The 27618-nt window shown below is 44.2% G+C and overlaps 1 protein-coding gene across 2 annotated transcripts in view; it reads left to right on the plus strand.

The window, feature by feature from the left end:
* The window catches only part of LOC117808446 (probable phospholipid-transporting ATPase IH), a 40684-nt gene that overhangs the window by 8772 nt on the left and 4294 nt on the right, over window positions 1-27618 (plus strand). Inside the window, exons 9-38 of one of the 2 annotated variants that reach the window (XM_034678200.1) lie at window positions 1210-1376; window positions 1479-1658; window positions 17036-17158; window positions 17423-17512; window positions 17683-17763; window positions 17863-17970; window positions 18964-19092; window positions 19178-19281; window positions 19373-19420; window positions 19508-19572; window positions 19775-19856; window positions 19934-20084; window positions 20163-20360; window positions 20446-20559; window positions 21447-21506; window positions 21593-21759; window positions 21835-21906; window positions 21984-22057; window positions 22177-22280; window positions 22388-22569; window positions 22664-22915; window positions 22992-23169; window positions 23253-23355; window positions 23472-23617; window positions 23706-23765; window positions 23855-23982; window positions 24070-24205; window positions 25314-25379; window positions 25469-25572; window positions 25779-25944. In XM_034678200.1, the coding sequence (XP_034534091.1) occupies window positions 1614-1658; window positions 17036-17158; window positions 17423-17512; window positions 17683-17763; window positions 17863-17970; window positions 18964-19092; window positions 19178-19281; window positions 19373-19420; window positions 19508-19572; window positions 19775-19856; window positions 19934-20084; window positions 20163-20360; window positions 20446-20559; window positions 21447-21506; window positions 21593-21759; window positions 21835-21906; window positions 21984-22057; window positions 22177-22280; window positions 22388-22569; window positions 22664-22915; window positions 22992-23169; window positions 23253-23355; window positions 23472-23617; window positions 23706-23765; window positions 23855-23982; window positions 24070-24205; window positions 25314-25379; window positions 25469-25572; window positions 25779-25944 (3336 nt within the window). In that variant the 5' untranslated portion in view covers window positions 1210-1376; window positions 1479-1613. Of the gene's footprint in view, window positions 1-1209; window positions 1659-17035; window positions 17159-17422; window positions 17513-17682; window positions 17764-17862; window positions 17971-18963; window positions 19093-19177; window positions 19282-19372; window positions 19421-19507; window positions 19573-19774; window positions 19857-19933; window positions 20085-20162; window positions 20361-20445; window positions 20560-21446; window positions 21507-21592; window positions 21760-21834; window positions 21907-21983; window positions 22058-22176; window positions 22281-22387; window positions 22570-22663; window positions 22916-22991; window positions 23170-23252; window positions 23356-23471; window positions 23618-23705; window positions 23766-23854; window positions 23983-24069; window positions 24206-25313; window positions 25380-25468; window positions 25573-25778; window positions 25945-27618 lie in introns of both variants that reach the window. The other variant, XM_034678201.1, reaches the window with a different exon arrangement.

A 27618-nucleotide genomic window follows, 5' to 3' on the forward strand; every position in this document is an offset into this window, starting at 1 on the left:
AGACACCACTTGTGTCAATGACTGGTACTCAAAATATATTTCCTTGTAAAAAAAAACTATTGTAAAGTACTTGATAATATAATAATTAAGGTTTTAAAAAAGAAATATAGATTACAATTTCAATGTAACTCCGTCTTAACGTAGTTAAATTACCTTTAAACCAAAAAGTGGAACCTTGCTTGAATAACGGTTTTAATTAGTAGGTCCTAACCGGATATGGTTGTTGTTACTCTTGTTAATGTGACACGAGTGTTCGAACATAACCCGCCGAAATGCGTCTCCAGGAAACAGAGGACGGACAAATTAAGGAAAATATCTCCCACCGGAAACAAGCATGAACAGTAGTTCTGACCCGGCTGATCCCAAACCGATCAATTTTACCAATTAACGTTTTATGATACATTTAAATATATCTTTTTCCATATCTATCTATACATATTCTATCTATATTCTGCCTTTTTGGTATCTGTTGACATAATCGAACAAGTTATAATTGTTCTTTATATTAGTTTTTCAATATGCTTAAAATAAATCTCATTGACTGTTATCATGATCAATTATTATTTTCATAAATGTATTTTATTATGCTTGATATAATTACTTTTTATTATTATATTTATTTGTTATTATTAGTTTTTCAACTGTTATAATTTTGTAATACATATGTATTCATACATTTATTTTGTTATTAGTTTTTCACAACACAGCACTAAAAGATTTAATTTGACTAGAGTGGTTAATATTTCGGTTGTCATTCTGATTCATCAGCAATATCTCTGCTGTTTTATGTGCTTAAATATTTTTCTTAAAATTCCGACATAAAAAAATAAATCTTTGAAATGGAAAATTGAAAAGGCATTATTTTCTGTCCCCCTTATTTTTTGGGTAAAAGCAAAATGTGATTTAAAATTGAGAATTTGACACAAAATATGTTGTGAAAGGTCTTATATTATTTATAGTTTAACTTATTATTTTGTCAGGACAGCATCAGTTGAGACTTGGGCTGTCATAAATAAATAAATGAATGAATAATTAATAAATAAATAGATTACAAAGATACAAAAATTGATAAACAAATAATAGATATTAATAAATACAAGATATTGGATCACAGTCACGCCAGCAAAAGAAATCAATCCCTCTAATTAACTACCATGTCCGATCAATTACGCACCAAAGTCACTAGGGTGCGCATGCTCTTACCTCCAGGCAGCGCAACACCAGCACCACCTGGCTCTCGTGACGTCGATGGAAGAAAAGCTCCTTTCCCCGCAGCGAGACAAGAAGATTATTACCACGGGGTTGGAGGAGGACAGACCTGATACTAGTTTCTTCCTCATAGTGTGTGGAGGAAGAGGAGGAGGAGGATCACACTTGTCTGTGCCTGTTTTACGCTCAGACGCTCCTCCTTTTCAGAGCAGTGGAGGTGAGTTTAAGATTAAGAGAAGCAGTCCCACTTATTTATCTTTTTAATTCAGGAAGAAGATCAGAGAGTAAAGTCATGGATAAAGGAGGAGATCTAAGAAGAAGTTAGCGCCTTCTGTGAAATATCATTTCGGAAAAACGACGCAAAAAGAAGAAGAAGACGCGTCCGGAGAGGAAAGAGGAACAAGATGGGGATGGATTTCAGCACTCTTCGGACCCTCATCAGCAGATATGTGAGTTTTGAAATCCCTTCATGTGTGATTTCCTTCCTTATCTTCACCACTTCTTATCAACACCTTATCACACATCTGATCAGAAAGAGAAAATGAGAGGTTTTTTTTTATCTACTACTGGTTTCACATTCCGCCGAAGCAGCTACTCATCCGGATTAAGTTTCACTCGCGAAAGGGAGTGGAGAGAGGCTCATTCAGAGGGGACTGGGGAACTGTCAGACACCCGGAAAAACACTGATCCACCCTTTAATATGAAGGGATTGTTTTCTTTTTAAAGTGTCATTTACAAATAAAACAAATGCCTTTAAAAGTTACAAACCGGCAAAGTGGATCAACCTTTACGCAGCGCAAAAAAACTCTAACGTGCATTTACTTTCAAACAGCCATCATCTATTATACACAACGTAACAGGTTGTTGACATTTTCAGGAAAGCAAATATATACCATAAAGCACAAATCGTCGTTGTATTGAAGTCACATTAAGCTACTACTTTTGTTAAATCAAGTGTGATATCAGAGATAAAAGGCGCTTCCTGCGCGCTAAAGGCGTGTTAAATCAGCAGATTTTTGAATGAGGTTTGGAGCTCATGACATTTTTTAATTATTTGGGTTCACAGTCCTGTAAATAACAGAACACCACACTCAAATGTTACACAATTTATATCTTATGGTTAATTAGGTTGCTGTAATACTCTGTGGTGCAGTGTTTATGATGCACAGAGCAGAGTATTCAGACTTTAGAAAGCATGTTTCAGATATAAATGAGGTTTATTGCACTTAAATCCATCCTTACTTGGATCTAAAACAATACTATTTCAATTTATTAAGCACTTAGCAGCACAAATAAGTCAACAAATCAGAGTGCCGCTGTTTTAAGTGAGGGTGGGGTCACCTTTCGTTATCACCTGTTGTAATTCAGCACACAGGAGAGGAGGTGGAATACCAAGGCATGACAGAACATGCACAGATATGCAGACAGGCAGCAGTTGTGAAAAGCAGTGTAATGTTGTATCTTTGCACATTTTGAGCATGATATGACCTCATGTAAGCGCCCTCTCCTCCACTCTACAAATGGAGCCCCATCAGCCCCATGAATTATGTAATCCCGTTGTTTTCTGCCTGCCCGTTGAATCGATGGACAGCAGTCTGTGTGCACTGCATTAGGCTCCACGGTAATGTGTCGAGCCCCACTCATCACATGAGAGCCAGCGAGGTTTAGACTCCGGCTCCACGCTCAGACTCCCAAATGGTAGATAACATAAACCCCCTGCTGCGAGGAGGCCGGAGTGGAGCCTCTGTAGACAGAAACATGCAGAGACAAGCATGTGATGGTAGGATGTGGGATGCTGATGAGGTCTAATTGATCTGGATAACTGCTTTAGACAAATGGGTCGGGGTTTAAATTGATTGCAAAAAAACAGGATGCCAAGAGACTGTCTACTGGACGCTTAAGATCAGAGTTAGGAACATTCATCCGTCGATAGGAGAGCTTTATGAGGAATCAGTCAGAGGATGGATTCTCCTTCTGACCTTAGAATGAATCAGAAATATATATCTTGTTTATGCATCAGTTTCAGTTTGATAACAAGAAAGGAACAATAAATCATCCATTCATGCAAAAAAAGCAAGAAGAGCTTCAAAAATTTGCAGATAAAGTCCTATGAAGGAAGTTCACAACCCTCGTGCATCATTTGGGCTCTTATCTGCAACACTGAGAGTTAAATTCAGATCATGTGGTGTGGATTTAAGTTTGATTTAAGACAATTCTCAGTGTGCAAAAAGAAAAACAAGCCTCCTCTGATTCCTTGTTTTTACAAATCCAGTTAAAATTTGCAACTTTAAATAAATAAATAAATAATCAAAGTGTTTGTGCACATAGGGTTTCATTTCAGTCAGGTCTCAGAACTGAAATTTGTTTTAAACCGGTGAAATCAGGTATGAATGTATCAAACCTGTTTTCAACCTTTCACTTTAGCATTGAAAAGATGATTGGAGTTGCATTTCTCCCAATTATTTTGCAGCAGTAGATGAAATCCACACAAAGATCCCCTCTCAAAGCATTAATATGTCAGGTTGTGAGCTGTGGTGGTTCAGGGATATCGTACAGGGAACGCAGAAGAGAGAGCAGGAGGACATCATGAGAGTTGTTTTGCTCTGGCAGCAGCAGTAGAAGATAAAAACCCAGGAGGAGCTCAAAGGAGGAGTGTCTGACCTCATCCCTAAGCTCACATCTGAGTCGCTTGTTGTGGTTTTGCAAGCGTAAGTGTGCCGGCTGGAAATGTCCACACTCACATGGAGATGTTTGAGGCTGATAGACGTTGACTGTACGAGTGAAGTGTTAACGATGCTCACGGTTTGCATCGTGCATGCAGAAAACCCAGGGAAAGAAGGTCCTGGAGAAGTGCTCACTTAAAGACCCGTGCAAAGCCATGCAGTAGAAAACCATCCTATATTAGAAGAAGAAAGCTTCATCAGTGTCTTTAAAACGTTAAAGTGATCAGAGGCGGTGTTTCCAAACATGCAACAGTCCAAAAAGTCTGCAGTCGTGCACGCTAAACGTCATGTTACCGTCACTCTTTGATGAATGTTTGTGATATTTTAATCCCAGAGTATCTTGATCATATAATCCTGGTTTAATCTGATGCATATCAAAGAGTTGTGTTTCAGCTGAGTGTGCAGGAACGATCTGTTGATATCACGTCAGTGTGTAGGTGGGTTAAGAGCAGCCGGGCGGGCAGCATTCCTCGGCTGCTGACTAATCTGGAATCCAGGACAGGACGTCTCTCCCTCCCTCTCTCTCTCTCTCTCTCTCTCTCTCTCTCTCTCTCTCTGTCTGGCTCTTCCTGCCCTCTCCTCCTGGATTAAAGGGTTACTAGTGTTCACTGTACCTTCACCCACTTAATCCAGTTTACAGCTATACTTCAAATCCGAGCCAATCACTGATCTCCTGCTGCTTATTTGCCACCTGCTGATTGGTCCCCTGGTGGAGCTGATCTGGATGCTGTGTATAAGGCAGGAGTAAGAGTTGTGTGTGTGTGTGTGTGTGTGTGTGTGTGCCTGCAGGTCGGTGGTTGTGTCTGTGACTTCATGCAGGATGTGAGAGAGCAGGCTGAGCAAAGCAGCAGCAGGCGGGTGACGCAGAGGGCAGCGGATCACATGAACTCCTCGCTTCTGTCTGCTCGTCAATAATTCATAAACAGAGCAGCTGATAATGTGGGCTGACGTCTGAGCAGCTTCTTATTGAGGAGTCCTCCTCAGCAGGGAGGCTCAAAGTGAGGTTTGAGGACACCTGAGGGGGCTGGAGGGGATAACAGCGTCCAGCAGGAATATCAACAACAGACTGAACGTTTTTACTTTCACCTCCATATTCCAAATTCATATTTTGGTTTCTTTTCCTCATTTTGTTTCCATAAGTTAACTTATGTATTTGCCACTTAGCATATTTTACTGTGAGACCATAATTAATGTATTATTATAATATTACCATAACTTAAGCTCATCATTTTTGTATTTTTTTGGGGGGTGTAAGTGATTCTAAATTTCATCACATTTTTTTTGGAACTAAGTCTTTTTTATCTTCTTTTTTTACACAATTTTCCCCCTTATTGTTATCTCCCTTTGACAATTAAAAACACTAAATTTAGATGAATAATAACTCAGGAGGGGCATCTTTTATTTTGAAGGACAGCTCTGTTGTTGTGAAGTTTCCTCTGGGCCTCCTGATAATCATTTAACACCTGCTGGTCCATACTGAGCAGAGAGCAGCGGGTTAACCTCTTTACCTGAAGGATTTACTCACTAAAGCACCTCAGTCTCCTCCGCATTGCTGAGTCTCTGTCTTATGATTTGACGTTCTCTGCATGACCTGAAATAACATTGTCATACTCATGGAGTGACTTGTGCACTCTTAATTTGTCCACTTATACGTGTTTATATCTGACCCTCGCTATTGTCATTAACCATCCGTCAAAGTCAGCTTGTTTAGGGCGCTTTATCTACTTGCGTGCTATCGTCCTCGGCTCCATATATCCGGAGCTGAGCTGCACATGCTTCATTGTTTACAAAAAGTAAAATGTTTGTTTATTAGTCGTGCATGTTTCCTATTGAGCTCTCATTTATTGGCGTTGGTTCCTCTTTGTTTTCCTGGAACAACTCTGACGTCTCTAAAGTCTGACGTCACTTCTTAAAAGCTTTATCCCCCCCCTTCCTAAAGTTTGATCTGCTGACACATAAAAACGTAAAAGTACTCTGTTATTGCTTTTAAACAGTTTATCTCCTCCTCACATTACCTGCTCGGTACCTGCTGCAGACTGCAAGCTCCATTAAGCCTCGTATCTGCAGTTACATTAACAGCGTGTCTCGGCCCGGTGAGCAGGACGACAGGTGATGGATCGCCCGGGGTTAATGGTGCACGGAGGTTTCTATCCAAAGAGAGACGCCGTTTGAACCCCGCTCGTCTTTGTAGCTCTGCTCCAGGGGGGAGTTTAGGGGGAAAGTGCTGAGGGGGGCAGGTACACCTTTTAATGTTCCCCCCATCAGAGGGAGTGATAGCCATTCCACTCAGGGCCCTCCTGTCAGAGGAAAAAGAGTGGACTCAGCCTCTTCCTGGATGCTGACGGTGCACTTTGATGACATCATCCGCCCTCTCTCTTTGTTCCCTTGGACTTTAGTTTGACTCAAACATAGAGCCTGACTTCCTGTCCCGCTCCATCTGCTCTGTTGAGGTTGATGCGTCGTGCCCTGGCATCCAGCAAAAATAGAAGTCTTGCGTATCTGATCCGGAGGGCTCTGACCTGCTGGATCAGAGAAGCAGAGTGGATCCAGTGGAAGTTAACACATTGACAAGAGTAGAAACCTGTCAGATCTGGTGCTGTGACGGATCAGACATGGATCAGGTGGAAGTTGGCCGTGTGAATGATGCTGAAATCTTATGTTTCATGTCGCTGATGTATCTCAGAGTCTGGAGCTCCTGCAGGATCAATCTTGTGCCCGTCAAAGCAGCTTGAAGTTAAAACTCAGAGCAGTTAGCGTCCAAAACGACTCCTGCACATGGAACATGATCAATTATTCCAACTGATCCACCATTACGGCTCTGTCAGACTGCCAGAGTGATATAACACCGAACACACACCGCCACACACTCGCTTCAGCGCTCCCTGAATGTGTGTGATGCAGCTGAGGTAGCATGTTGTCACATTAGAGACTGAACGAGCTCTAGAGATGGATGCCTCTTTGTGTTTATAGATAATTAGAAGAGGACACGACTGCATTTATTTTCCAGAATCAGCAGTTTATGACTGACGGGAAGTATCGAGCCTGAATCGGAGCTCTGCAGTGCATTGTGGGAAGTGTTTTTAAGGAGTCCCGTGAGAGTTGGTTGATGCAGTTAAAGACGCAGCATGAGATCAAACACAAGCGGGAACAGGTAAACACAGGGGATCGGTATCAATAATAAAACAAAGGTCACATAAATGTTTTCTTCGTTTGAACTTGAGTGACCTCGCTAATTCCTTTAAACCTGCGTGCAGCATTTTAGCATTAATAAATAAGCAGCGCATTAATATTTGAGTGTAATTGCCCCAAACAATAGAGGCTGCTGCTAAATCTGCAACACGGCAGCACTTTTTATTTTATGATTGTGACCCGCGGGTTAGTGAGGCTCTAACTCTGCAGGAGCAACAAAGACAGGAAGTGAAGTCTCACACTATGGGGGGAACTTATATTCTAGGTTTTATGGTATCTTCTCCTGGTTTGTTGTGTTGAGTTTGAGTTCTGCACAACCAAAAGTGCTGCAGCATTTTCAGAATAGTTAAAGCCAGGCCGTCCTGCAGAGCTCTTGAGTGAAGTCAAACTATCTTTCTCTGCAGTGTCAGATCTAACACTCCTGCAGCTGTAATCATGACCATGCATGACAGCATCGCATCTCTTTTACCTTCAGCAGCAAAGGAATGTGCTTAACGTCCAGGAATCCTTTCCCACCGTGGCATTCGGCCACCATCAGGTGACCAGTCTCATGAGGGCCACATGATGCCATCAGGCTCCCCCCACTCTGGAGTTTACATCCCCCCCGAGGAGATGTGAGAATCGAACCTGTTGCCAGGCAGATTATTTTGTCTTTTTCTGCTCTTGGATGAAATAAATGTTGAAGTGAAATCACGTTGAAGGAATCAGAACTAGTACAGGATAAAGTCTGAGTATCTCAGGGTGCATGCAGTGATTAAATAACAGAGATGCCACATCATGGACTCGTAGAACTCTACCTTTACAGTCGATGTTTTTGTTTTGCTCCTGGAACAAACAGCCTTTTCTCTGCTGCCCAGACGGGGTTTTTCTGAGAACCTGATGAGGATCAAATAAATCAATAAATCCACCACGCTGAAGTCTGAGAGAGCGGGGTCCAAACAGAGAGAGAGGGAGAGAGAGAGAGAGGAATTAGGATTACTGCTAATCAGTTGATCATCATGTGATCGATTTCCCCGAACCAGTAAAAACCAAACCAGCAGGGTAGACCAGTTTCAGAGGGAGCTCAGATGGAGACAGAGAGAGGAGAGGAATGGACCTGATACCTCTTTAAAGCAACACGACCCGGCTGAAACATGGCCGACAGAGCATGAGTGGATTATTATCAGGCTGAGAGAATGAAGAGGGCGATTCAGGTAAAGCTTGAGTCTGGTTTCTGCATGAGGTTCAGGTTTACACAGACTGCAGGGACCTGAAGGACCTAAACTTTCGGCAAGTTTTAAAACCTCGTTAAGTGTCACAGGAAGGTTGTATCAGCTCAAATCAACCACGTGAAGATTTCTGACATCATTGCTTAGATTTTTGTGTTTGAGATCATTGTTTTGTTGATTTTGTGGTTTTATAGTTGTACATTTTTGAGGCAGAGCATAAAATAAATCAAGGAAAGTCGTTATGTTGCAGGAAAGCTACTTAAGCCAGTGCTTGCATGAGTTTCAATCAGTGTCGGCTTGTTTTGGCAATAAAGAGTCCTCTTCTGATGATATGTAGATACATGCTAAAACGCTGAAAAGGGGGGTGATGGTTTAGCCAATCCTGTTGCTCTTCAGAAATCAACAAAGGAAAAATGCCCTCCAAAGAAAGTTGCATACAAGCTGCAACTGGTGAGTTGCAGCTCAGCTCGCAGCCCCTAAAGTGTGCTGAGCTTGCAGGGATTTGCAACACTGCACTACTTCTTTCATGCATTTCATGGGATAAAGCTGCAGAGAGACAGCGATATTATGACAGTTTAGAGATCCAGCTGGCTCGATGATTCTGTTTGTAAAGTGAGGATGATCTCTTGAATCACAAACAGACTCATAAATATAATTTAGACGTTCCTGCAGGACAAACATTAGAGCTCCATTAACGAGGACACAGAAGGAACAAAAACACCAGGAGATCAAAGTATTAAAAGCATGTTTGTTCTCTCTCTGCTCCTCTGGGACATGAGCAGGCTGCATTACTCTGCAGCAGGAAGTGAGAGTGAGGTGAAACGTGCGCACGGCTAATGGCACTGTCACCCAAAGGGGAATGTCTAAGCATCAGGACGCCCCGCAGGAAGCAGTTCCCAATAACACTCTGTGGCTCTTACTGGAAGTGCTCTGCAGGTGTGTGAGTCCGGTCAAGGCACGGAGAACAGAAACGTGATGATATGAAGGCAAAGAAAGGAACAAACACAAAACTGTCTCTGTATTAGAAACACATTTAAAGGTAGAGTAAATTGTTTTTATCACCAACCTGGAAGTAGTCAAGGAAGAGAGGAGGAAGGAAGGAAGAACTAAGATAGGAAGAAACGTAGGGGGGAAGAAGGAAGGAAAAAGGAAGGTAGGGGATATGAAGAACGAAGGAAGGAAAAGAAGGAAGAAAGCATCAAGGAAGGAAGGGAGGAAAAATGAAGGAAGGAGGGAAAGAAGGAAGAACTAAGAATGGAAGGAAAAGGAGGTAGAATGGATGAATAAAGGAAGGAAAGAAAGAAAGAATGATGGAGAAAGTCCCAGAAACCTGTAGACCCATCCCAGTGAAACCCCTACAACTTCTCTTCCATCACGTGACCGGTCTGCAGCATGAGGCTAAGTTATGGAGGATCATGTGACCCTCCCCTCCTCCTCCCCTCCTCCCCTCCTCCCCTCCTCCTCCCCGTTCAGGTCTTTCCTCTCAATTTCACTCTGCAGCCGACACAATGACCCGACTGAGCATTGAGTAAGTTTAGAGGAAATCCACAACAATGGTGCTCCTATATCAGCTCTGAGGCCAGTCTGCCGGTCTGCCTGTCTGAGTTACTCTGCACAGACTTCACTGAGAGCTGAGAGGAGCTTAGAGTGACCAACGCCATTCAGACAGACTTATAACCAGAGATATGACTTATTTAACTCTTTAGAGATAAACTCTGCAGGAGGAGGTTCAGTTTCTGTGAGAGCTCTAAGTGTGGAAAGCAGACTCTCAGTCCGGCTCCCTGTTGAGATCTGCTCTGTGAATCCAGGCTAATGACTGTCTCTGTATAGCTGACAGAAGCAGAGGTTACAGCGTTCCTCTCCTCTTCTCTTGCTCCTCTTTTCATCGAGGTGTTATTCACTGCACTCGAGATACAGTAACCCCTCATGTTGTGTTTTTAAAACCTGTGTTCATGCTGTGTCATCAACCTCGAACACTCAGGTAAAAGCTGCAGAGACGTGGGTTTTATAATCACTCACAATGACTCGTTGATTATAGATAATAACATTTATGTAACATCTTTTATAAATGGAGCTACATGCTGCTGTGAGCGCTCACGCTGCAGCACAGAGCGGCCTACGCTCAGCTGAGAGTGGTCTGCTGACCCACATAGGTAATTGAAACAGGTGACTTCTTTCTATCTCCTTTACGCTCAGAGACGGATCATCTCCACTGAATCTGTTTACACTCCTCTCTGAGAGAAGGAGACAATATCTGATACCTGAAGGAAGGAGGGAGGAAGGAAGGATGAATGAAGCAAAGGAAGGAGAAAGGAATGAAGGAAGAATGAAACGAAGGAAGGAGAAAAGAAGATAGGAAGGAGGAAGGAGAAAGTAAGGGAGGAAAGAAGACAGGAAGGAAGGAAGAATGAAACCAAGGAAGGAGAAAGGAAGGGAGGAAAGAGAAGGGAAGGGTTGAAGGAGAGGGGAAGGAAGAAAGGAAGGAAGGAAGGAGAAAGGAAGAATGAAACAAAGGAAGGAAGGATGAAACGAAGGAAGGAAGAAGGAAAGAAATGAAGAAGGAAAGAAATGAAGGATGGAGAAAGGAAGAAGGAATAGGGAAAGAATGAAAGGGAGGAAGGAATACTGATAGAAAGGAAACAAGGAAGGAAGGACAAATGAAAAGAAGAAAGCAAGGATCAAAGGAAGGCAGAATGAAAGGAAGGAAGGAAGAAAGAAAGGAAGAATGAAAGGAAGTAAGGAAGAATGAAAGAAAGGCAGAATAAAAGGAAGGAAGGAAGAAAACAGAAAGAAAGAGAGGCAGAATGAAAGGAAGGAAGGAAGAATGAATGACAGGTTCATGCTTGGACTTTCCTCTTGTCAAGCTTTTATAAATTAACTATCAGACTCAAAACTTTGCTCCTGAATGTCTCCTCCCAGCAGCAGCCATGTTCAGTTAAAGTTTCTCTCAGCGTCTGAATTCACCCTCAAGACAAACTTTCTACCTGCGAGCCACCGAGGTGTGAAACGCAGAGATGTGTGTTTCTGTCTCGTGCTTGCAGACGTTTAAGAAGACAAATCTAATCCACGTCTGAGGACATGGTGCTGTCATACTGCAGGGCTCCTTCCTGCTCTGACTCTTACACCAGTTCTTCTGCTGTCTGCATGTTTGATGTGTTGGAGGAAACTTTAGTGCAACACATTAATGAATTGAAATTAGAGCGATGGACTTGGTGCACGATGAGGATTTTATCGTTATCTTATTTGGTCTGTGAGCCTGGCGAGGCCGAGGCTGCAGCGACAGATGGGAGGCACAGCTGGTATTTAATCTGTGACTCAGGTGACACACACACACACACACACTGTCTGTCTGTCTGTCACACTCTGATATCAGACGTATTCATCAGGATATCAAAGAGAACACAGACACTAAATCTTTAATCCCACATTATGTGTGTTGTGGTAGTGTCTCTGCAGCGTGTGCACAGACAAACTGCAGTTCATCACTTTGTTGCCTCGCAGGCTATCAAGCTGCACCTGCATGAAACACACAATGCTGCTTTTTATAACCTGCTCTGTTTTTCAACTTTGAGTCCATCGGGAGCCGAAGAGAAGAAAGTGGTGACTCTGAAAAAAAAAAGAAGTAATAGAAAGAAAAAGAAAATATTTAGGGATAAAGAAAGAGAAAAACTATTTGAATAAATTATGCTCAGTTCTTATTGACAGAGGGATGTGTGATACAGCCTTTATGAGGGCACTTTGATTTTTATGACACCGGTTGCTCCTCTGATCATCTTCAGCTCCAATTTAAAGCTCTCTGTGTCACATTAAGAACAAACAGCAGCTCCTTATCTGAAGAGTGAGAGCAAACAGGCCGACATGTCTGAGTTTAACCCTCTGATTTACAGAGAGGACCAAGGACTCGTCTTATCTCCTCTGCTCAGTGGCTGCAGGGAGATGTTTGCACCCGCAGCCCTGATGCATGACTCGGGGTTCAGGTGTGTGTTTTTGTGTGTGGTATCTTTTAGCGCAGGTTGGTAGGTTTTATTCATCGGTGGAACAACAGCATTTAAAGCTGCAGGAACAAAAGCCATGCATGTGTGTGTGCTACAGGGATCCATCTGTGCACGGTTATCTTTACTCTCCAGGTTTTTCAAAGCAATAAAAGCAGAAGTAGTTTGTTAAAGGGGGAACTCCAGTATTTTTATACCTTTTCTCGTCCTCTTTTTACAAAAACAGGGCGCTCACGTTGCAGTACAAGCTGCTTTAAAACCTTAAAGTGAAGTTAGTGAGCAGGGAACAGTTGCTGCGTTAGCTCCCTGCCTGCTCAGTCCGTGGCCTTGAATTTAATGTGTTTCAAATGGTTTCTAATGCTCAGCCTTTCCCTGTAACAGTCTGTGTCTGAGTCACGGTGCCCAGTAAGTCACATCTGAGTCATGTGCTGCTGGGATGATGGATTTAATGGATGCATCTGCTCTGAAACTCTCTGGAATTAACTCAGCACGAGGGTAGACAGATGAGGAATAACTGTCACACACACAGACACAAACCGTTGTCTCAGCGTTAGGTTTCAGGAAGTGTGTGTGTCGTATGTGAGAGTGGGTAGGACCGGCTCTTCCTGTTTACAATCTGTTCCTCTGTTCCTGATCACAGAGGGGCTTCAGTTCCTGGATCTGGAGTGATGCATTCAGGTTCTGTAGTAAAAATCCACGTCACTTTTAAAGGAACAATGGCATACACAACCACGACGAGTCTTCAGTGCAATTTTCCTGCAACATATATTTAAGGATGTCTTGATTTGTCACCTTCTCTGTTATCTTTTCAACCTTATTGTTCCTTTTTAAGTCCAGAGGTTGTTGCTTCAGTGCAGCAGCCTTCATTTAAGTCCCTGAACGCACCCCAATCTACCCCGGTGTTTCCTCAACCTCTTTGTTGACCTGAAACAGAAGCTAGACTTTCAATCTCTGCAGACGTGTCAGCTCTATCACGTCATTTCGCTTATTTAAAGAAACTGAAACACTGATGGTGCTTCACTTTGCTACAAGAAAGCATCTTTGTTGTGCCCTCTTTGCAGACGTGCATTCATGTTCAGGTGTTTCACTTCTTTAAAATTCATGCTCTTTAACCCTGCGCCTTAATCCTAACTTACACATTGCTTAAATATTCCCCCGTATGGTTTTCCTAGACGTAAATAAAAACAAAACAACACCACAAAAGAAAACAGGAAGTGAGACTCTAAATATATCCTGGAGTCCGGTGACTGCAGCAGAAACATGACGTGTAATTGTTGCTGTATGGCCACTCTCATACATGTTTTATGGAGCAGGGATGTATCAGTGTGTATGTGTGTTTTTGTGTGTGTTTGTGTGTGTGTGTGTGTGCTCGCTCCTCAAAGTGTATCTGTGTGCTGATTGAGGCGGACTGAAACAAACCCTGCCAGCTCTCTCCATCCTTCTCTGCAGACCACAAATGTTTCCCTGCTAACTATAAATACACCCAGAAACCTGCCGCATCCTGTAACATGAAGCGCTGTGAAAAGTGATTATCCCGGTCCAGAATAGCTGCAAAGTCTCCGCTTACATCCGAAAGGCTAACACAGGGCGCTTTTATTTTATAAAGCCAGCTTTTATTTTTGCGATGATGCCGTTTGATTTGATTACACGCAGACAGGCTTTCATGTAAAAAGCTGGAATCCGGATGAAAGCTAAACATAATCGATGTGAGATAGATGGCGGGCTTAGAGGCCCTCCAGGTTGTGGTGAGAGATGGAGAGGACGAGGTGAGAAAACCAATAAAGCTACATTACGAGGAAGAAGGAGGAGAGGAGAGAAAGCGATCTGGTTCTCCTTCTTTGTTGATGTTTTCGTTTGAAATGGATCCATAAAATCCTGATTTCACACAAATCAATTCACACAAGGCTGCTTTAATGATTATCCTGCACCTGTCTGCAGATTTTAATGTTGCTCCTGACTTTATCAGACCAAACTTTGTGAGGTTTTCATCTTATCCTTATTTCAAAGATTACCTGGCGTGTAGATGTTGCAGTTTTGAAGCCTCATGTTTGGATGAGGCTTCAAGAAGAAAGGAAGAAGCGTCTGAAATGGAGAAGTGTTCAAAGACTTCATCTTTACTTAAAGATTCTGTGTTTAAATTGAGAATCCGTAGGTACAAGCTTGATTAAACTAGGCTGTACTCTATGTTCTGTTATTAACAAAGACCCAACATCAAGACAGGATACGATCCAGTCCCATCTTACAGACAGGACTCAGTCTGATCTCATCTTAATCCACCATGAGCAGAGCACTTTGCAGCATTTAGCAAGTTACAGTGGCAAGGACAAACTTCCTTTAACAGGCAGAAACCTCCAGCAGGACCAGACTCATGTTAGACACACATCTGCTGAGATCGTGTTGGAGAGAGGGATAGAGGGAGATGAAGAGAGAGAGAGATGATAGTGGTGAGACGGATAGTAGTAGTTGTAGAAGCTGGAGTCTATGGCAGGGGAACATACGAGACAAGGGAGCTCAGGGACTCCAGAAAGGTCTATGGTTAGTAACTTTAATGGGACTGGAACACTCTCAGAGGCATTTATCTTCGTCTGATGATAGCAGAGATGTATCACTACCTGAATCAGCATCCAGTTTGGCCTCTGATAACACCTCAAATATGGACTCAGGGAGTGTTATCCAATCAGATCAGTGCTTTGACTCGCTAACACCGACTAACAGAGAGTCAGATGTTAGAAAAAGTCAAACATCCATGCTTTCCCATCATATTTCGAATAACTGATAACCCCTCCTGAGCCAATACTCAAGTCTCTGCTTCATCCAGAAGGGAAAACTGCTCTCTCAGTTACACAATCTACGCTCAAAGCTGCTCAAGCAACACAGATTGTTATCTTTAAGCAGATCATCAAAGAGCACTCACAACAAAAGCATGCCAGAAATAATTAGAGGAGCTTGAACGAGCTGAAGTGACACCAGGCGGGCGGTGAGAAATCAGCCAAGAGAAGCACGATTAATGGATTTGATGCAACGTTCCTGATTTTGTTCGGGAGTCAAGTGAAACTAAAATATGTTTATATTGCTTTATGAATGCATGAAGATATTAAAAATACATTGCAAGTGTGCACTTTGCAAATCCAAGCATCTTCTCTGCAAACTCAGCCTCCTTGTTGATCGATTTTCACACCACCTTATACTAATAGTCCTCCGATCACTGTGCTTATATATTCCTGTGTGTGGCTTGTCTCCACATGCAGACAGCTCACAGTAAGTGTGTGTGAGATGTGTGAGGAGAAGCAGACTGAGAGGAGCAGTGTGTGGGAGGCAGAGCCTGCAGTAACTCTGAGTTTCTCTACAGAAATCAGCTGTTCCTTCAGCTCTCTCTTCTTCTTCTTCTCTCTCCCTCCGGTGGACGACGATGGAGGTCAGAGGATATAAATAGTCCTCCTCCACGTTGAACGGTGTAATCTTAGAGCAGGGAGCTAACAGGTTACTGTGTGAGAGAGTGAAGAAAGTGGGACAACCTCCTGACACTCAATCTGACAGATTACTGTCAGGTCCTGTTAGCAGGTGAGGACGAGGAGACGGAGCGTTTAGGGACGATTTAAACGACGATCTGCAGGTTTACTGTGCATGAGTGACAGCTGCCTCGGGACGTGATATCAGAGAGAGAGGAAGGTGTGGTTAGGGTTGAACCGTCTAGTCCAGACCTGCCCCTTGCTCTCTACCTTCAGGTGTTGTTAACCTGCAGAGACATGAAACACCTCTGGACAGGTTTAATCTGCTTATTCACTGATTTTGCAAGATTATGCAAAGATTTTTATGCAAAGAAGCAGAGTGAGAATGACAGAAAGCTTCAACTCTGGGCAGGATTATTTGAAGGTAGAAGGTTTTATGCATGATTCAGGTGCAGAATTTTGCTTTAAGTGTTGCACAAAGTCCATAAATGGAAAATAAAAAGAGCAGGGATGTCAGAGATCCCATGAGAAGCATCAGAGGAGACAAATTAGTTAATTAGAATCCATAATTGACATGATTTGTGCACCAAAGGCTGGAAGAAAGTCTGCCATATAGCCTACTGATAAAATAGTTCATCAAAATGTTTAATTTATTTAAATATTCCCCCTTAAAACTTCACCAAGCGAGGGCGTGTGTGAACGAGCAAAACGAGAACATTTGCATGTCCTAAAGAGACTCAGATTTGTTCGTGAGTTTTATTAGGACCCTGCAGTTCGTCACAACTTTCCTCCGTGGTTTCATGAAAATGTGTCTGACCGTTTCACCTTTAATCCTGCTTTTATTTTAAGAGTGCTCACAGTGAAAGAGTCTGAAACTGCTTCTTTAATAAAGATGGTAAATCTAATCTGAGCCCTGAAATCTCACAACGGGTAATTCCATCACAGAAAACAAACAGAACCCTGCAGGAGTCTTATCAGAGTGTGTGTGCAGGGCGTGTTAAGAGTGTGTGTGCAGAGCATATCGTGTGTGTGTGTGTGTGTGTGCATGCATTCCAGTCCAAGTCACATGCAGGTCTGTGTATCTGCGGTAACAAAAGCTCTCATTCATAGAGGAGAAGTTACTCATTCATTCTGTGTAAACATCTGTGGGTCTGCTTCTGTGTGTCATTGTGTTCTGTTATCACTTCATGACTCATTCAAACCTTTGAAGTTCAATAAATACAAATAATTCACATGATTATTAAAGTGTGTTTCCTCCTACACAGTGTGTTGGTGAGGAGAACTGGGTGGACAGCAGAACCATTTATATCGGTCACAAGGAGCCGCCCCCGGGGACAGAGGCCTTCATACAACAGAGATACCCCGACAACAGGATAGTCTCCTCCAAGGTCAGAGACACACACACACACACACACACACACACACACACACACACACACACACACACACACACACACACACACACACACACATTCTCCATAACGTGGCCCAAATACTCCATTGTGGTTTTTTAATTTCTTCTTCATGTGTTTCTTTGTAAGGGTCTCTAAAAACGTACACCTCACTTTGTTTGAGCCTTAAAGTAAGGCTATTTATGTTGCAGCACCTTATCTGTGTGGTCTCTTAACTCTACCTCTGTCTCACGTTTTCAGTACACGTTTTGGAACTTCATCCCCAAGAATATGTTCGAGCAGTTCAGGAGAGTCGCCAACTTCTACTTTCTCATCATCTTCCTCATCCAGGTAAATATATGTTTATTTGTTTCAGGTTGTGACCAACTTTTTTCCTTATTGGTTACTTATTTGTTTACTATTTCTCCTCCATTAATTGGAGCATGACATGTTTTTGTCCCTTCAGTTTTTCATCCCTCATGTTTCCATCCTTTTTTAAATTAACCTCTGTTTCACTTCAGTTACTCATCGACACTCCCACCAGTCCGATCACCAGTGGACTTCCACTTTTCTTTGTCATCACAGTCACCGCCATTAAACAGGTGAGATTTAAAACCCCTCAGGACTGACTCACGTTCACTTTTTATTCCATTATATCACATTTACATCCCTCTGTGTCTCTCTGTGTTTCTCTGTGGCAGGGTTACGAGGACTGGCTGAGACACAAAGCAGACAACTCTGTCAACCAGTGTCCAGTCCACGTGGTCCAGCACGGGAAAGTAGTCCGCAAACAAAGCCGCAAGCTCAGGGTACGAGTGTGTATGTGTGTGTGTGTGTGTGTGTGTGTGTGTGTGTGTGTGTGATCAGATAAAACACTGTAGAACACGAGCAGAGCTTTGGTGTGTTTCATCGGCTCGTGCAGAGGGATTTTCCTGATACTAAGCCATGTGTGCATGTGTGTGTGTGCCTGCAGGCCTACATTTGAGAGCTTTGAAGTCCTTCATATTAATGTTTGTTATGCAATGAATCAGGGAGTGAAGCTGCAGCTTTAATAACAGACAGAGAGGATCTTGTGAGGGAACAAATGTTGAGCGGCTGTTGGCCGGTATTCAGAGGGTTACAGGTGGTGAGGCAGACGGTTAGCTTGTTAGGCTAACTGCATTAGCAGCAACTGTATTAGTAATTCTAACAGGATAAGACGCATGCCATCCTTGAAGAGTCTGGAGTCTGGAGTCAGGAGTTAGTTTGTTAGAAAGTAGGGCTGACTTCTATTTACAGATTCTACGTAAAAATGTTTGTAGTCCCTGTAGTGTTGACCAATCCGGTGTCTGCAGGAAAAACAGTCTGTATGGAGAGCAGAAGCAGGAGGAACATAATCCAGGATTTCTTTCTCTCTATAAACAGATATCTGCACAAAGTGTTCTAGATCAAACATTTACACTGAGACACAAATCTGCTTGATGCTGTGTCACTAAAACATTCAGCGTTTAGATTTCCTAACTTCCTGGAACGCATCGGAAATGATGGATCCCCCATCAGGGTGGGCAGCCGGTGTTCATCATCATCATCTGAGCGTCTCTAGATGTAGAATGTTTAATTTGAGCTGTAATCTCTTAATGTGAATCCAGATTTATTCTCCCTGCTTAATCATATAAATAAATAATCTCATCAACATGACCCAAATCTTCTGTGTTGTTGTCTTCAGTCTGAAAGTTGACCTGTGTTTAGCTGCTCTTGTTGGACCTGAGTGATGTAAACGATGATGAATTAATAATCCTGCCTCTTCTTTCGCTCTCTCTCAGGTGGGAGACGTCGTCTCAGTCAAAGAGGACGAGACGTTTCCGTGCGACCTCATCCTCCTCTCCACGTCTCGGGACGATGGGACCTGTTTTGTTACCACGGCCAGTCTGGATGGAGAGAGCAGCCACAAGGTGTGTTCACTGTGTGTGATGGTGCAAACAGCTTTATTAAAACAATGTTTTAAAACTGATTCAAGATGAATGTTTCCTCTCTCAGACATACTATGCAGTCCAGGACACCAAAGCGTACAACACAGAGAAGGAGGTGGACTCCATTCACGCCATCATTGAATGTGAACAACCACAACCAGACCTCTACAAGTCAGTACAGCACACACCCTCACACACACTGATTTTAAAACAAAGTAATGAGTGAAGTAGTTAATCCCTCCCTGGACTTCTCTCTGAACAGATTTGTGGGACGAATCAACGTTTACATGGACAATGAGCCAATGGCCAGGTACGGCACAGAGAGTCTGAGTTTTAAAATCAGGAATTAAAGGCGATTATAAATAAGTATTAAAACTGAGCTGATGTGTGTCTGCAGGCCGTTAGGATCAGAGAACCTGCTGCTCCGAGGAGCCACGCTGAAGAACACAGAGTACATCTACGGTAAAGACAACAACTCTGATTGTAGAATTTTTTTGCTTTCATTTAATGTTTAAAGTTGAGCCGTTGTTAAATGATCCATAGGAGTAACTCCAAAACATTCTGCTCCTGTTATTCATTTAGACAATTACACTGAACTTAAGAACACAGAGTTATCCTTTTAAGGACGATGATCCTTTTTAACCCTCTCCTCTGCCTCTTTCAGCGGTCGCAATCTACACAGGAATGGAAACCAAGATGGCTCTGAACTACCAGTCCAAGTCTCAGAAACGGTCTGCAGTGGAAAAGTAAGATCTGTCCCTTTAATGTTCATAAACCGTCTCTGGAGTTAGATATTAATCCTCTCTCGTCTCTCCTCCTGCAGGTCAATGAATGCCTACCTTGTCGTCTACCTCTGCATTCTCATCGGCAAATCCATCATCAACACCATCATGAAGTACGCCTGGCAGTCCGACCCCAACAGAGACGAGCCGTGGTACAACGACAGGACGGAGTCAGAGAGACAGAGACACATCGTGAGTCTGTTTACGACCATCCTTCAGTCCTGTAAGATCTGCATCCTCTCTCTAACCTCTCGTCGTCTTCTTCTTCAGGTGATCAGGGCGTTCACGGACTTCCTCGCCTTCATGGTCCTCTTCAACTACATCATCCCCGTGTCCATGTACGTCACGGTGGAGATGCAGAAGTTCTTGGGCTCGTACTACATCATGTGGGACGACGAGATGTTCGACGAGGAGCTGGGGGAGAGAGCGGTCGTCAACACGTCGGACCTGAACGAGGAGCTGGGACAGGTAGACGACAAACTTCAAAGAGTGGAGAGTTAACACCTGAAACACGCTTCACTCTGTGGTTACACTCTCTCTGCTCCGTCTGCAGGTGGAGTACGTGTTTACAGACAAGACGGGGACTCTGACGGAGAACAACATGGAGTTCATTGAGTGCTGTGTGGACGGACACGTTTATGTACCTCACATCATCTGTAACGGACAGGTGAGCACGTGTTTGTTGGATGAACCTCGAGACTGCACATCCATCACCTCATGACTGTTTGCAGCTGCATGCACAAGTTTAATCTGGCCTCAGACCTGATTCGCGCATAGTCAAATCTGAAGGGATAGAAATGTCTTCATCTTAAAAGTAGGACCAAAGAGGAGAGAGAGGTCTTGCAGGAGAGGCAGCTCCTGCAAAAGCCGGTTTTATGCACAACCAGGAGTAGCTGCTTGGTTGACCTCAGCACTCTAACTGGAGTATACACAAGAAGAAGTTCAGCCAAATGAGAGCCTCAAAGTGGAGCTGCACCGGTGTGATGTGGTTCCTCTTTTCGCTTCCTGCCAGGAGACAACCAGGTGTTCTCTACACCCACATGCAAAGAACTTCAAGAGTGAAGATGTTATGAATGCATGAAAGAAAGCTGGACTTAAACAGCAAGACTCTTGAAAGAAGAGTGAATAGAAAATTGGAGGCTAGAGGGCCGAGGGTGTCCAAACATGATTACCTCAGTCTTTGCTTCCTTTAGGTCAAGGAAGCTTAAGTTCATGGGCTGCAGTGAACTCGTAATTGCATACAGAGCAGGGCAGAACCAGGTGTGATACTTGTTGCTATCCGTTGGAGGATGCATATCAACACCAGGTGTAAACTGAGACTTTAAGTTGGTGCATTTACGTTCCAGAAGCACAAATGCATGATGAGTGTGGAGCTAGGTTTTGGCGCTGCTGCAGACTCGCTGCAAATAAAGAACTTAACTTTACTACAAGTGTTCTCATGCACCAGGAGCCGCTCTCCAGCTTACAGACAATCTTTATTTATGCCTCTTATTCTAAACACACACCCTGATATCATGACTTTATTTAAACCAACTCTCTTTGACTCATTTGCAGGTGATGACCGGTGCAGCAGGGATGGATATGATCGACACATCTCCCGGCCCTGGAGCGAGGGTAAACGCAGCCTCAGATTTAGTGTGTATCTAGTGTGTGTTTGTGTGTTTGCATGCTCAGCTGATGCCTTTGTGTCCCCCCTACAGGAGCATGAGGAGCTGTTCTTCCGGGCCTTGTGTCTGTGTCACACGGTGCAGGTGAAGGAGGAGGAGACGGTGGACGGAATCAAACAGGGCATCCATGCGGGAAAGTCCACGTCCTTCTACATCTCCTCGTCGCCTGATGAGGTGGCGCTGGTGGAGGGGATGAAGAGGTAGATTTTTTACAGTCAAATCATGCATCAGTTCATCTGTGTCTTGTTTCTATAACTCTTCTTCTTCTTCTGCAGACTTGGTTTCACCTACCTGAGGCTGAAGGACAGTCACATGGAGATCTTAAACCGGGAGGATGAGATCGAGAGGTGAGTGTTCCTCTTTAAATCCGTCTGCAGAGACTGTCCCTTCAAGTTTTTGTGAATTAAACATTATGTTCTTTCAGGTTTGAGCTGCTGGAAGTTCTAACGTTTGATTCGGTCAGACGGAGGATGAGCGTCATCGTCAGAGCGAGCACGGGTAACACGCTTCAAACGGAGCATGTGCACGAATATATCCACCAAACATGAGTGGGACTTTCTTTTCTCACACACTTCCTCTGCTTCCTTGTCTCCCCGTGTGTGTTTTTGTGTGAGCAGGTGAGCTTTACCTCTTCTGTAAAGGTGCAGACTCCTCCATCTTCCCTCGGGTTATATCGGGAAAGGTGGAGCAGGTCAAAGCTCGGGTGGAGCACAATGCTGTGGTGAGTAGCCCACTGGTGTTGCTCATGTTTGTGCAAGTTAATAACTGTGGTCAAGGGGTTTTAAATAAGAGTCTAACCCGCTTGCATCTCCTCCCTCCATCCTGCAGGAGGGTCTAAGGACACTCTGTGTCGCGTATCGTCCTCTGAGTCCTGACCAGTACCAGGAGGTCTGCAACCTGCTCAACGGGGCCAAACTGGCTCTGCAGGACCGTGATAAGCGGCTGGCCGAGGCCTATGACATCATCGAGAAAGACCTGATCCTGCTGGGAGCTACTGCTGTGGAGGACAGGTCTGTTAAATACACAGAACAGAGGCTTTTCAGCTTTTAATAAAATAAACATAACACTTCTCTTTGTCTGCGTCCGTCCTCTCCGTCCCGACAGGCTCCAGGACAAAGCAGCAGACACCATCGAGTCTCTGCACAAAGCCGGAATGAAGGTGTGGGTGCTCACCGGCGACAAGATGGAGACGGCGGCAGCGACCTGCTACGCAAGCAAGCTCTTCCGCCGCAACACTCAGATCCTGGAGCTGACGACCAAACGCACAGAGGAGCAGAGCCTCCACGACGTCCTGTTCGACCTGAGCAGGACGGTCCTGAGGCAGCACGGAGGCATGACCAGGGACAACTTCTCCGGGTGTGTGTCTGTGTGTTGGATTAACCGTGCTGTATCTCATGAGTCTGGCATTTGACTCGTGTTCTCTGTTCTCCAGTTTATCCAGCGACTGCACTGACTACGGCCTAATCATCGACGGAGCCACCCTCTCGGCGGTGATGAGGCCGGCTCAGGAGGACTCAAACTCAGGGAACTACAAAGAGATCTTCCTGGAGATCTGCAGGAACTGCAGTGCGGTGCTCTGCTGTCGGATGGCCCCGCTGCAGAAAGCACAGGTACGAAGAACACACCTGTGACCTTTATGGACTCACCGGGGAGGAGTGAGCAGGATGCATGTGTGATGTTTGTTACGTTGCAGATCGTGAAGCTGATCAAAGCCTCGAAGGAGCACCCGATCACGCTTGCGATTGGAGATGGAGCGAACGACGTCAGCATGATCCTCGAAGCTCATGTCGGCATTGGTTAGCACTCTTAAACTCTTTTAATCCTGCATCTTTAAACTGATAACACATCCTGTTTATTCTCTCAGTGTTCAGATTATTGATTCTAAAAGATTAACCTGTTCCCTTCTCTGCAGGTATCATGGGTAAGGAGGGTCGTCAGGCCGTGAGGAACAGCGACTACGCCGTCCCAAAGTTCAAACATCTCAAGAAGATACTGCTCGTCCACGGACATTACTACTACATCCGCATCTCTGAGCTCGTGCAATACTTCTTCTACAAGGTGACCCATCTGCTACATCACATTTTGAAACATTAGCGTACGTTTATTTCCACGAAGAACTAACTAAATCTCCCTCTCTCTCCCCCAGAACGTGTGTTTCATCTTCCCTCAGTTCCTCTACCAGTTCTTCTGCGGCTTCTCGCAGCAGGTCGGTTCACACTCGAGTGCACAGCGTAAAGGAAAGTTAAGAATGAAGTGCAGGAATAACTTTCTAACTCCTCTCTTTGCCGTCTCCAGCCGCTGTACGACACAGCCTACTTGACTCTGTACAACATCAGCTTCACCTCGCTGCCCATCCTCCTCTACAGCCTCATAGAGCAGCACATCAACATGGACATCCTGAAGAAGGACCCGTCGCTCTACAGGTCAGTGTTTACGTCCAGGGGCGGAAACTTTGACCTGTGCAGCTTTAATCTGCTGCTTTTTTTAATACTTCTGCCTCGTCCTCACAGAGATATCGCTAAGAACTCTCTGCTGCGGTGGCCCATCTTCATCTACTGGACCATCCTGGGTGTTTATGACGCCATCGTGATGTTCTTCGGTGCTTACTTCCTGTTTGACAACACCACCTTCACCAGCAACGGACAGGTAACACCCTCACCTGCACACCTGCTGCTTCTTTAAAGACATCTTTCAAATGATAAGTGAAGTGATTTAAAGGAACCTGTTGAAGACGCTCAGCAGGTTTTCATCTCTCTCGGTTTTATTTCTTCTTATTTGGAGCTCGAGCTGATGTTTTCTTCATGCCTTTGATTTTCTTGTTCTTCTGCAGCTTCTGAATTATTGTTTTATTATGATTTCTCTTCTTCTGGCCCTCTCCTCTCTTCTTCCTCTCCTCTTACCTTTCTGTTGCTGTTTCTTTTTTGGCTTCTCTTTCCTCCTCCCAGCTAATGACAACCAACACACAGATGGTAAGCTGTCCCTGTCTCTCTCTCTCTCTCTTTGTCATCTCTCACTCGTTTACATCTCATCATCTCATGTCAGCCCTCACCGCTTGCCTTAGACGCTCTGACTGTAGTTCTCTGTGATCCATACCGACATTAGCTTCCCTTTCTGTGTGCGAGACGTAGCTGCACTCCCTCCTCCATTACACGACATCTGAGACTTTGAACGTCTCTCTAATCGGATTCTCCTTCAGTTTGTGGCTTTTTCTGAAGCATCCGGATTATTTATAGGTTTGTTTCTGCAAAAATGAAAGGTCCAGGGTCAATATCAATCTATCTTTATTTCTACATCAAGACAGGATAAGATCCAGTCCCATCTTACAGACAGGACTTACTCTGATCTCATCTTAATCCACCATGAGCAGAGCACTTTGCAGCATTTAGCAAGTTACAGTGGCAAGGACAAACTTCCTTTAACGGCAGAAACCTCCAGCAGGACCAGACTCATGTTAGAAACACATCATTTAAAATATACAACAAAGTATTTGATGATATCCCTCACATGCATATCACGTGGTCCTCATCTCACCTGTCCCCCGTCCATCAGTCACCTGATGATCTAACCCTCACTGTCTGAGCTCCCTGCCATCTGCTGGATTGATTGATTCCCTTTTGAAGATGTGCAGCTTTATTCGTGTGTACCACGAAAACAGCAGGCCTGTAACTTGATCCATCATTATATTTAAAGACAGACGTTCAGTTTCACTCCAGCTGGTTTTGAGTTCTTAGACTTTCTCTGTTGGCCTCTGCAGATGTTTGGAAACTGGACGTTCGGGACGCTGGTGTTCACCGTGTTGGTTTTCACCGTCACGTTCAAGGTAAACACACGTGAGTGAGGCTGGATGAGACTCATCAGAGTCTGACAGGTGAACTCTTCCTCTCTCATCCTCTCTGCTCTCTGTCGTAGCTCGCTCTGGATACGCACTACTGGACCTGGATCAACCACTTCGTCATCTGGGGCTCGCTCATCTTCTTTGTGGTGTTCTCTCTGCTGTGGGGAGGAATCATCTGGTACGCTTTGGACAGAAATGTCTTTGATTTCATTTTCCTCAGAAGTGTTTTGTGCCTGCATTCTTTCTTATGGCCACCAGAGGGCAACTCTGAGGAAGTAATCCTTCTTGCATTCATTTATTCTCTCCTCTACTCTCCTCTCATCTCATCTCCTCTCCTCTCCTCTCCTCTCCTTTCCTCCTCCTCCTCCTCCTCCTCTTCCTCAGGCCCTTCCTGAACTACCAGAGGATGTACTACGTGTTCATGCAGATGTTGTCGAGCGGTCCGGCGTGGCTCAGCATCATCCTCCTCATCACTGCCAGTCTGCTGCCGGATGTGGTGAAAAAGGTGATCTGGAGGGCGCTGTGGCCCACCACTACTGAACGCATACAGGTGTGTACCAAACACACACGCACACACAAACACTGGTAGTTTACACATATGATGCTTGAGAGAAACCAAAACATTGTTGATTTGTTGACAGCAGGTTGATCAGACTGAACAGCGCCCTCTGCTGGTCATTTTTGTGAATCATTTTGCACACATTTTACAATTTTAAGCAAGATTTCCTGCAGATTAAAAGTAATAAAAGTGATCCTCAGGGTCTGTTTTGAACTAAATAAAGGAGCTGTGATGATGCAGAGAGTGAAATGTGTGACTGTGGGTCAGCAGGTGTGCGCTGGCCTCGGTTACGTCCCCGCTCTGCTGGATGTAAGTCAGTGAATAACTGTGTTTCTGTGTGCAGTGCTCCTTTACTCCTAACAAGAAACTAACCTTTCAGATACTTCATCATGCTCAGCTCGTGTTTTTACTCTCTGCACAGCTGGATGTTACTGTTGTGCATGAAAAGAGCAGGATAGAAGCAGGATAGAGAGTGTAGAAGACAAACGTAACCTCTGCTGCCTTTCCTTAAACGGAAGCTCCCAAAAGATTTACGAGGACAGCTCAAAAAACTGTCATGTGAGTCTGCAAGAGACATGTATTTGCAATTTACAGCTGTTCATTAGCCGCTCAGAATGTCTGCATAAGCTGTTGGAAAACTTCAGTAGAGAAAAATGCATGAAAAAAAAGCATGCCTAGGCTTAAAATAGAAGGCTCAAAGCGTGTTTGTTATTATAGCTGCAGGTGCAGCCTGAATAACAGGACTACTTCTCCCTGCAGGTGTGTTAATGCACACAGTATTTAAAGGTAGAAACAGCTGCAGCAGAACTAGTCGACTGTTACTGTTACTTGGCTGTAAAATCTGATCTTCTCCTCCGAGTGGCCTTCTTTATTTCTTCCCACATGTCTCTAATCGCTCCTCCTCCTCTAACTCTCTGATCCCCCAGCAGACTTCATCTCAAAGTTCCTGGTCAAATCTTTTAACTCCAGTCACATAAATTTATCCTTTTAACTCCCTCTCCTTTGATTCCTCTCCTCCCTCCTCCTCCTCTTCCTCCTTCTTGTCCTCCCATGCGACAGAATAAGCGTCGGTGTCTGGCCTCCGAGCCGTCCACCATCTTCATGCTGTCTCAGACCTCCAGCAGAATGAGTTTCTAACCCTGCTCTCCCTGAGGTGACCCTCTGCCTCCCCTCTCCTCTCATCCATAAACCTTTATACACCTCCCTTTCTTCATCCCCCCTTTTTTAATTTCCTCCCTTCTGTTTTGTGTTGCATGAAGTGAGCCGTGTTGCTGCACGCTACATCAGAAATGACGTTTGTGTCCCACCTGTCGTGAACATGCATCGTGTTTGGAGCCTCATGTTTTAATTTAATGTGTGTTAATGTGCCATGTGTGTGTGTGTCTCTGAACATGTGTGTGTGCAGAATGTGAGGGATGAGAGAGAGTTTGAGAAAGCGCTGGCCTACCACAGCTCTGACTCCTTACTCGATGATGAAGCTGTGACAGAAACCTAGAGATCTGCAGCACGGTAAAACACACCCTGCCTTTGCCTGCGTGCGTGTGTGTGAGAAAGTGTGTGTGTGGCTGCTCTGGATGGTGATAACTTTACTTTGCAGTGGTGAGTGGTTTGATCTGACTCCTGGGACTCTAACTTGTGTAAGTTTGTGTCTGAAGGTTTGGTGTT

This window comes from Notolabrus celidotus, chromosome 24, assembly GCF_009762535.1.
Source record: "Notolabrus celidotus isolate fNotCel1 chromosome 24, fNotCel1.pri, whole genome shotgun sequence".
Lineage (NCBI taxonomy): Eukaryota > Metazoa > Chordata > Actinopteri > Labriformes > Labridae > Notolabrus > Notolabrus celidotus.